The sequence below is a fragment of the Meles meles genome, chromosome 7 (assembly GCF_922984935.1).
Source record: "Meles meles chromosome 7, mMelMel3.1 paternal haplotype, whole genome shotgun sequence".
Classification (NCBI taxonomy): domain Eukaryota; kingdom Metazoa; phylum Chordata; class Mammalia; order Carnivora; family Mustelidae; genus Meles; species Meles meles.
Window position 1 is genome coordinate 24,918,586 of NC_060072.1, and position 10,728 is coordinate 24,929,313.

Sequence of the window (10,728 nt, forward strand, 5' to 3'; positions counted from 1 at the left end):
ACAGATATGTCTCTACTCAGGAAGGTGGTGGCAGGGACAGGAGTCGGTGGGTACTTGACTCACAAACTCAAGTATTTGGAAAGGTCACCCATCAGTCAAGTTTGTCTGAAGAGGTAGTATACCAGCCCTCAGTGTGTAAAGTTAAGTTTGCCCAGGGGAGCAAATACATATTGGTGCTATTAGTTCTCATTTTCTTGCTTCTTTTCAAGTCTTAAAAAAAGGTATAAAAAAATATTTGCCTGTTCTCTTGCTTCTCATCTGTCATTTTTCTCATCAGTCATTTGTAAGATACTGCTTCAAATAGCCCTTACCCATACAGGTGAATCTAGAATGATCTTAGGTGAGCGCTGGTGTCACCTGTGAGGGAAGAACAGGGGCGCTTCGGTTCTATCCGCCGGTGTTAGTGTTGACCGCTGTGGAACCTCCTAGAAAGAGCTGCTTTGTGCATTTCCTGTAATAGAATCCTTAGAAACCGGAGTGCAGATGTGTCCTGGGTAATGCTTTTGGGGAAAAATAGTGGAAAATGTAGGAACAATCCTTGTAGGGGAAGAAAAGGAATTTTCCGCGTACCCTCTGAGTTCTTAGCGGAGACGTCTGTAAGAAAAGGCAGATTAACGGGAGAAGAACGAATGTATCCCCGTGTCTACCTCGTGTACACATGGGAGGGGCCCACGGAAAAATGAGCAATTCAGAGGTGGCTCAGAATTCAGGATTAAATACCATTGCGGTAGGAAAAGAGGAGGCCTTTTAGGTAAATAAAGGATTTTTAGGAAAGATAAATGGGCCCTTAGAAGAATAGGTAAGTATTGGGACAAAGTTTGTCTGGGTGTGGTATCAGCTTTTTTTTTGTTCCTTTCCCGTGATAAGAGTCAATCTTGCCTGATTGATGAAACTCCCAGGGGAGGGGATCTAGGACAACTGGGTTCCTTTTGGAAAATCTGTCTTTAGGTAGCTGTGTGCAGTTGGGAGAAAACCTCTCCTTGCCATTCCTGTTTTTCCAGAGCCTGCAGCTGAAAGATTCGGTGTATTTGGGGCTGGCGTATTCTGCTAGTCTTCATGCTGTGACTGCCACAAATTTAGATGGTGCCTTTTGACACTTATTCCTAAAGTTTAGAGATAAATAATGATACTAAACAGGAAGTGATGCATAGCATGAAAAAGACACAGATGAAGTAACAAGAGGTCACCAGAAAGGGCCAATATTTGCACCTGGTTTGAGGGGGTTGGCATGAAGTGCACGGAGGCTGGCTGCAGCATGGAGGAGAGCTTTGTCTAGAAGAGGGTAGTTCAGCTAGGACGGAGCATGGTTTGGGCATGGAGGAGGTAGAATAGGACATTCTGGGTGGGAGGGACACAATTTGAACAGGCTGATTTTTTTTTTTTTAAGCAGCAACGAAACATGGAGCCTAGGTGGAGAGGTGAGATAAAGAAAGAGGCATAGAAAGCTCTGGGTTTTGAGGGGAACTCTCTTGACAGCCAGAAGAAAGAAGAAAAATCAGGAGTAAGGCCAATCGGGAAAATGGAACCAGAAACCCCAGGGAACAGATACTGTCCTTTAAAATAAAATATAAACATCTTTCTGAAGATTCTTACAACATCATAACAAAGTCAGGATATTACTAACCTTTTAGATGTAGGTCAGGATCTTTTCGAGCGGGGTAGAGAATATCTAGGCCGCTATCTCCACCCCCTACCCCTGGCAGGCTAGTCATGCGCGTCTGCATGTGCTCGGTCAGTACCTGGCCGGGAGAGGTAGGCTTCCTGCGTTCAGTATCATAACCACAGGGACCAGAGGTGTTAAGTGATGATTAGAGGAGGGCTTTCATTATGTACAACAAATCATTTAGGAAGGCTTGATCCCTATGCAGGGAGAGAAATCTGGTAACACCTCTTGCCACAGATCATGGTTTGCTGTTTTTCCTGTGTATCGAATCTCGTGTTGGGTGTAGTTCACAGACGTGTCATTGGAAAAAAGCGAAAGAGAGATCCAAGGGACACTGGGTCTTTTCACAACAGTGTGATATGTTAGGACCTCAGTTTTCATTTGAAAAATGTATTCCAGCCCCCCTGGCAGAACTGCTCCTGATCGCTGCCTAGAAACTCCTGTAGGCTCAGCGATCAAGGTGGAGGACTGTAAATAGGGCAGTGTCAGTAGGAGTGGGGAGTGTCGGGGACAGACTGAGGACTAACTGTCATCTCCGAAGTCACTAGTGATTACAGCAAGTCCTCTTGTTGCCTCGTGTGATTGCCCAGTTGGTTTTCTCATACTAAGTAAAAGCAAACAGAAAAAATGTACATCACCTGTTTGAAGGTGTAAAAATCAACTGTAAAACAAAAGCCTGCGTACCCACCGCCAACCTGAGAAAGAAAACCTCACCAGGACTGTTGGGGCGCCCCTCCTCGCCTCATCCGTTCTCTGCCCACCTTGCCTTCCCAAGAGGGTAACCATTACCTTGAACGTGGGCTTATCATTCTACTGCTTTTCATGTTTTTACCACTTATGAGAGGTCTTTAATAGATAGTTTAAATTTGCACGTTTTTGAGCAGAGAATGAGATCTGTGAGTTTTGACACTAAGGTATGGTTTCCCCGTGGGATAGAAAGGGGAGGAAGGTGTAAAATAATATTTCTTTACAAGGATATCTATTTATACATGACGTTTTCTGGAAGGATGTACAAAGAACTATTAATATGGGTTACCGAGGAAAGACGGAGCAAAAACAAAGGAATTTTTCATTTGGCCCTCTTTGATTTTTAAAACACTGCATATATTTCTTTACAACTTAAAAAAAAAAAAAACCTAGTTTGTGTAGATGACAGTAGGAGGAGGTGCCTCAAAAAGTTAAAAATAGAACAACCCTATGATCCAGTAATCATACTATTTAGTATTTACCCAAAAATAACAAAAACACTAATTCAAAGGGATAGATGCACCCCTATGTTTATAGCAGCATTATTTATAATAGCCAAACTATGGAAGCAACTCAAGTGTCCATCGACAGATGAATGGATAAGGAATATCTACAATGGTATATATCTATAGTGGACTATGACCAGCCATAAAAAAGAATGAAATCTTCTCATGTGCAAGGACACGGATGGAGCTAGAAAGTATAATGCTCAGCGAAATAAGTCAGAGAAAGACAAATACCGTACGATCTCACTCCTATGTGGAGTACAAGAAACAAATGAGCAAAGGGAAAAAGAGAGTGAGAGAGACAACCGAAGAAACAGACTCTCAACTAGAGAGAGCAAACTGATGGCTGGGGGTGACCAGGGGGGTTGATGGAACAGGGGATGGGGATTAGGGCGCACACTTGTCCCGTTGAGCACCGGGTGATAAATGGAAGTATTGGATCACTATTGTACAGCTAAAACTAATATGACAGTATATATTAACTATACTGGAATTAAAATTAAAAATAATAAAAGGAAACCCTAGTTTAAAAGAATTTAAAGCTGGTTTTAAAGATTTAAAAATACTTACTTTGATAAGCTTTATTTACTATTTCTTAATCATATCCTCCAAGATTTTTGGCAGTAAGTCCTAAATAGAAAAGTACAGACCGACTTTTATTTTTCTTAGATGATTTCCAAGATTACCTGTGTGGGATGGAGGGAAACCTCCGTTTGTGGTCTTACCCGTTCATTAGTGTGATATTTAAGAGGATGTGCGATTTGATCCTTTACCCAGAGTTTTTAATTGGCCTATTAATTAGTTGATATGCTTTTGTAATGTTTTCTTTATTTTGAAAATCCATATATCTGGAATGGTACAAAGGATGTCAAAAGTTTCTTCCACTTTTACTAGTAATAGTCTAATTTCTCTTAAATAATACAGATTTTAGGAATCATGTCAGCTCTTTAAGTTATAGTAACATCATCTCAAAACTATTAAAGTAGCTAAGGCTTAAATCACCATCTTAGGCGTCTTTGTATCTTTTTCTTAATCTTTATGTCTGATAAGCCAATAAATATTAAATCGTACATGAATGGAAATAACCAGATAACATTTATTGTAGGCCAAAGAAGAGGATTTAAATTCATTCACCCCAGCAGACCTGAAGGATCTCTCTTCTCATCAGTTGAACGAATTTTTAGCACAGATGCTCCAGAGAGTAAGTACGAGTTCAAAACATGAGAAATTACAATGGGCGTAACAAAAGCACAGCATTTATGTCAAGCCCAATTTGGGGGGGAAAAAAAGGTTAATGTGAAAACTAATGGAAAAAGATAATTTCTAAAACTCATTCATTTAAAGACATTGGTTGAATGCTTATTATGTTTAGTGTTGCTGGGAATATGAAAATAGGCAAGAAAGAAATACACCATGTCCTCAAAAAGCTTATAATCTAGAAGGAAAGGTCACACGTACAAAATGTGGCAATAAAAGGAGGCATATTTTAGGTACCATTTGAGAAAAGCTGAGTCAGAGAAGGAGAATTCCCTTCCAAGTGGTGTTGTCAAGGAAAGGTTTTGTGGGAGTGGGGCTTGCTTTGCCCAATATTAGCAGAGGTCTCGGAGTCACAAGCCTCAGTGTTGCGGAAGTTAATGAGGATAATTCTAGAACGGCTAGTATCTTGGGTTTTGTTTTAGTAGGTGGTGGAGTAGGAAAGTAGCTAACATTTTTAACAGGAAAGTCATTTGATGAGAGGGTGGGTTATGTAAGAGTCTGCCAGTAGATCAACATGAGGAACATGGAGAAATTCTTTGGGAGACTTGGAGAACACGTTGTGAAGGGGAAGGCGGGGGGGGGGGGGGGTGGTGGGAGAAAAGGAGGGAATAGGCCAGATGAGCAGGGTTGAAGGGTGAAAGCATGTGATTTGTGACTGACTGGATTTGGTGGTTAACAGGAAGGAGTCCAAGCAGATTTTAAGGTTTCAAATCCAGGTAATTAAAAGAATACGTGAAATGGAAAGGAGAGGCCACATTTTGAGAGGGAGAAAGTGATGGGGTCTTTACCGTTACACTAAAGTGTGCTCTTGGGCCTGAGGACTGCGAGAGGGGTAGAGAAGACTGGACAGACTTTCCTATGGAAGCAACACAAAAGGAAGAAGAGGATTTCAGGCAACAGGGGCTTTGCAAGAATCCATTTTTAGGGCATCCAGTCACCGAGGTTTCATAAATGTCTGCAACATCTGATGGGATGTCTCCAGAAGAGGCGTGGCAAAAATTAGTGAAAGTTGGGGGTCTAGGAGGTGACCTTAACCGATGGACCTACCAGGGTGGACTTGGTGTTTAGCTGAGGGCAAAGGATTTGGGAAGAGTCTAGCTCTCCCAGCAAAAATGCTTCCCCGAGCGTGGGGTGAGTTTCATAGGGTGGGTTGTGCTGGGAAGGAGAGTCGCCACCTGCCCAGCAGCCCCTCAGCTCCCCTGCTTGTCCGGACTGAGCTGCCCTTCTTTCCTCACCAGACTTGCTCCGCCTGTTAGCATCAGTTAAGATGGGTGCGGGGGGCCTGTGAACCCCCTGCCATTGTATATAGATGTTTGTGTTTGTACAGTAAATCTCTTTTTCCTGAGGAAAGGGTCATCAGGTTTTCAAAGGGGCCTATAATAGAAAAGTTTAAAAAGCTGTTTTGTAGGGATAGAGATGATGCAAAAGGGACTTCAGAGGAAATACGCAAAGACAAAGCTGAGGGCAGTGGGGCGCCTGGGTGGTTCAGTGGGTTAAGCCTCTGCCTTCTGCTCAGGTCATGATCTCAGGGTCCTGGGTCGAGCCCCACATCGGGCTCTCTGCTCAGCAGGGAGCCTGCCCCCCCCCCCCCCCCATTTCTCTGGCTACTTGTGATCTCTGTCAAATAAATAAACAAAATCTTAAAAAAAAAAAAAAGCTGAGGGCAATCAGTGAGGAAACAGGTAAGGGGCTGTGGTTTAACATGGAGAGTGGAATAAATTTAAGATCTATAAGGTGTAAGGAAGAACCTGAAAGACTCTGGAAAGGGTTAGAAAGTTAGTGTTCATAATATGCCAAAAAGTCTGAGGAGAGTAATTCTCATCTAATTCTGTGTATATCTCACCAATTAAGTTATCCCTTTGCTCCCAGCAGAACATCCTTATCCAGAATAAGTTTGCACAAAATTTATTATAGCGTGCGTTTGTTTCTTTTCTTTTTATCTGACTTATTTCTATATTATAAAATATGGATTTTAATCCAGCTAAGAATTTCTCTCCAGCTCCTTTCTTCCAAGGAATCCTGTTGAAATGATACATCGTACTTCTTTATTTTGCTCTTAGGCGCCTCTTCCATTGGGGCACATAAAGCGAATGCAAGAGGTGTACAACTTGAATGCCATTAACAATTCTGAAATACGATTCAGGTACATCATTTTAACTTGTCTCTGTGGAAGAAAGTAGAAACTAGTTTAAAAGGTGGAGAAAGGGAAAGCAGTCTGAGACATACATGACTTTGAAGAAATCCTTGTGAAATTTACTGCACTTGTATAAATAATGATAGCAATCTTTGAGGAATAGTTGCGCTATCTATAAGATGATAGTATTAATTTTTTTATTAGAATTTATTGTAAGCTTCTCTTGCCTGACAAAAAAAAAAAAAGAATTAGGAATCCCGTGATTAAATAGGCATTCTTCTGCAACTAGCCAAGTGAACTCTGATATGGGAATAGTTAGAAATCTCTAATTCTGTTATGTGGTTAATCTTTCTTAATTCCGATTTGTAATGTGAGTCTTAAACCTAAGTTTAATTCCTTAGAAACTGTATAGATAAGGTACATGAGCACCGACATAATCTAAACCTTTTTAAGAACATATGGTCTCTTGCAAGAACAAACTCCTTTTCACTTCTCCAGTTACTCAATTATATATACGAGGACTTGAGAGTCTCAGAATAAAGACATAATGTAAAGAGGTGTAAGCATAACTAGAGTGGGATTATTCATCATTACAAAAGTAATCTTCAGATATGCCTGTATATCCTGCCCCTTCCTCCTCGTTTCCTACCCCACGCCCCCCAAAAATCCTCTCTCCAGGTGGTTACGGCTCTGCATTCAATCGAAATGGGAGGAAGCAATTCCTTTGGCTCTCAAAATGGCGACTGAGCAAGGACGAATGAAGTTTACACGGCCTCTATTCAAGTAAGAACCAGCTCAGACTGTGCTTTGAATTTAGATCAGGAATTGTGGGGATGACTGCACGGGGTGGCTCAGTGGGCTAAGCTTCTGTCTCTTGATTTCAGCTCAGATCATGATCTCAGGGCAGGTAGATTCAGCCCCATGGCGGGCTCTGCACTCAGCTCAGAGTCGGCTTAGGATTCTCTCCTTCTCCCTCTGCCCCTCCGCCCCCTTATGAAAAAAGGAATGGGGAAGAACAATCTTATATGCTTTTCCTGTTGCTAAAAATGCTTTGTAAAACACCATCTAAAAATAATATTTTTAAATTAATTAAAGATTATAGGTATAGTTTTGAAATAGGAATGAACAGTTCTAAATATTTAAAATTTGAAGTAATTTCATTAGCTTTTTTAGAAACATCACCTATGGATTACCTATTATGGGCCAAATTGGTTTAGACACTGGTGAAAAAGAAATAAATAGAAAACAATCTTAGGTCCCCAGAAAGATCTTTAAAAGCAAGTAGGAGATAATTGGTGGGTAGGCACAGACACAAAAGAGTCTGAAGTTATTTAAATGTTCCAAGAAATGAGCCTTTGGTAAGGCCAAACCTTTTTGATTCAAATGCTGCAATGACTTGAAAGAGTTGCTTGACGTATAAGGAAGCAATGCTTTGGTAGATGGGAAACAAGTTGTGTCTTGGCTGCAAGACAGAATTTAAGAATATCTTGGTGAAGTTATTTTGACTATGGATTTAGCAGGAATTCTGAGAAATACAGAACCATGATATATATAGTCATGATTAATCTTTTCATTTACTTCACAAGTATAATAAAGTTATACATGCCAAATAAAACACTACTTGCCAAAATCAGTCATTATCCGTCTTTCTTCCCCCGCCAGGGACCTTGCTGCCTTTGACAAAAGCCATCATCAGGCTGTCCGTACCTACCAAGAGCACAAAGCGAGTATGCACCCCGTGACCGCCATGCTGGTGGGGAAAGACTTAAAAGTGGATTAAGGAAACTACCAACTGCTGATTTCAGATAGTTCTCTTTTTAAACTGAATTCACGAAGAAATATACAAGTTCAGCTCATATTGTAACTAAAAATGTTGTTTTTGTTCTGGCTTTTTATTGTTTTGTCAGTGATTTTCATAAATAAAGCTGAACTACCGTCCCCCCCACACCCCGACCGGAGCCATGTTCTTTGTAAAGTGCATTTTAGCAAAGTTTAACCTTTTAATTTATAAATGTAGAATTTTTCATTACTTACATATTTATTTTTCCTAGCATGATCACAAGAGTGTCAGCGTAGTATTTTCCTGGTATTTTAAGTTCTTTAAGTTCTTTTAATTATTTAAGTTCTTTAATTTTAAGTATTTTAAGTTCTGCCACATGCCAAAAATTCAACATGACGAGAGTTTTGCTTTTTTTTTTTAAGTTTCAATATTCAAATTATTTAGAATTTACATACACTGACCCTGAGACTCATCTTCTAGTATTATTATTATTTTTTAAAGATTTTATTTATTTATTTGACAGACAGATCACAAGTAGGCAGAGAGGCAGGCAGAGAGAGAGGAGGAAGCAGGCTTCCCACTGAGCAGAGAGCCCGATGCGGGGCTCCCAGAACCCCGGGATCATGACCTGAGCCAAAGGCAGAGGCTTTAACACACTGAGCCACCCAGGTACCCCGAGAGGTTTGCTTTTTTAGACAAGATGAGCACTCAGTTGGATTTGCTCACCCAGGTACTCAGTGGGCATGGCCTAAGTGCGCTTTCTAAAATGTATAAACTCGGGGCAACTGGATGGCTCAGATGGTTAAGAGTCTGCCTTGGGCTCAGGTCATGATCCCAGCATCCTGGGATGGAGCCCCACATCGGGCTTCTGGCTCAGCAGGGAGTCTGCTTCTCCCTCTCCCTCTGCCTCTCCCCCTGCTAATGCTCTCTCTCTTTATCACTCTGTCTCAAATAAATAAAATTCTTTAAAATGTATAAACTCTCTGAGGAACATTGTGCTCCCCACTCCCAGATCCACCCGTGTCCCCACTGGACTTGTCCTGCCCTCCTGTCCATCAGGGTCAGATGGTGACCCCGAACCCCAGGACTTCCCATCAGTCCCTCTGATACTCTCCTGTCTAACCTGATTCATCTCCTTAATGGGCACCAAACATTCTTCACCCATGTAGCGCGTACAGCACACAGAAGTCAATAATACAATGATTATATCTATCATATACACGTATAATGCATACTGGGAATAATAGGACGACTTGAACCAAGTAAGACAGTAACAAAGCATCCCATGTGTACAATGTAGTCCCCCAGGACACCTCAGCACACAGCCTGGGAACCACAGTTGTATTAGGATTCTTTGACTCTAAGTGACAAAACCCAAATGATTAGAAATCAGAAAAGGAAAAGGGAGGATTAAAGATACAGGGGAGGGGGAGGTTATCAGAACCTATGGGCAGACGGAAGGGGGCTGACACCCAGAACTGTCAAGCGAGCAATATTCTCTTGTCTCTCATTTCTGCTTCTCTCCTCCATACTGTGGAGTATGCTGTAAACAGTTCTTATCCCATGGGAAGACTGTCTCGATACCCGATTCCCAGAGGTGGGACTCAGCTTGAGTCCACCCCGACCAAATAACCTTTAGCAAGAAGAATGGTGTCTTAGAGTATAAGCGTGGGTGGGGTGTCATTAAATACACAGAAGGAGTACTAATGCAGTGACAGAAGTCTTAAAATAGGAGCAAACACCCCAAAAGTGGGGCAGGTCTCAAAGACACAGATTCCTGTCCATCCCCGTAATACTGAGCTACTCCCATGCTCACTGTCGCTAGCCATTCTCTCCTGGACACACCCATACCGCAGTGGTTCTGTTTCTCAACGCTCTGTTCCCACTTGTCTTCAATGGCAAGAAGACCACAGGCGAGAGTTCAGCTCACATCCCTGGTATATAACCAGGTCCTACGTGATGAGACTTCGGCCAATCCACGGACTCAGATGATGCTTTTGAAGGCTTCCCTGGCCCCATAAGCTTTCCCTGCACCCTGGGCTGATGTCGCGTTCCAGTGATCACTGAGGAGTGAGCCACGAGGTGAACCGGGGCCAGGGCCCTTGCAAGGGTGGCAGTGAAGGAGGCTGTGAAGAAGGTAGAGGGCACTAGAGACACACGTCAGCACAGGTTTCCCCGGGGCAAGCTCAGTGGAGTCTTCAGCTTGGAGACAACTTCAGCTGCTAAGCATATCATGAATGTCTTTGTGCCAGGCTGGGATGTACACATAATCTCTGGGTGAACAGAGAGATGTAATTTCTATATATGGCTAAAGAGCAAATATGCTAAAGCAACCTGGAGAAGGGGCACTTAATCCAACCAAAGGGTTTAGGGAGTGCATCCTGGGGAAGAGAAGGCCTACACTGTGAGGCTTACGAGATAAGAAAGACCTAACTAAGCAAAGGAAGTTGGAAGTGTGTTCCAGATGGATAAAGGGTAACAGAAGGACGGGTACAGGTATGTACACAATGTCAAGGGCATGAACGTGGAATCTTCAAATTCACACCACTGGGAGGTGATAGTACCTAGAGGCTTCTTCCCTCACCTGTCCGATGTCTGGCCTAAGATTATGTGAAAGCTGGGCTCAGCTGAGACTGGCCCG

The 10,728-nt window shown here is 42.2% G+C and overlaps 1 protein-coding gene across 1 annotated transcript in view; it reads left to right on the top strand.

Moving 5' to 3' along the window:
* The window catches only part of LTA4H (leukotriene A4 hydrolase), a 32,083-nt gene extending 23,831 nt beyond the window's left edge, over positions 1-8,252 (top strand). Inside the window, exons 16-19 of the mRNA XM_046011453.1 lie at positions 4,022-4,117; positions 6,234-6,316; positions 6,986-7,090; positions 7,970-8,252. Coding sequence (XP_045867409.1) covers positions 4,022-4,117; positions 6,234-6,316; positions 6,986-7,090; positions 7,970-8,087 — 402 coding nt within the window. The 3' untranslated portion in view covers positions 8,088-8,252. The remainder of the gene's footprint in view (positions 1-4,021; positions 4,118-6,233; positions 6,317-6,985; positions 7,091-7,969) is intronic.
* Positions 8,253-10,728: the final 2,476 nt, after the last annotated feature.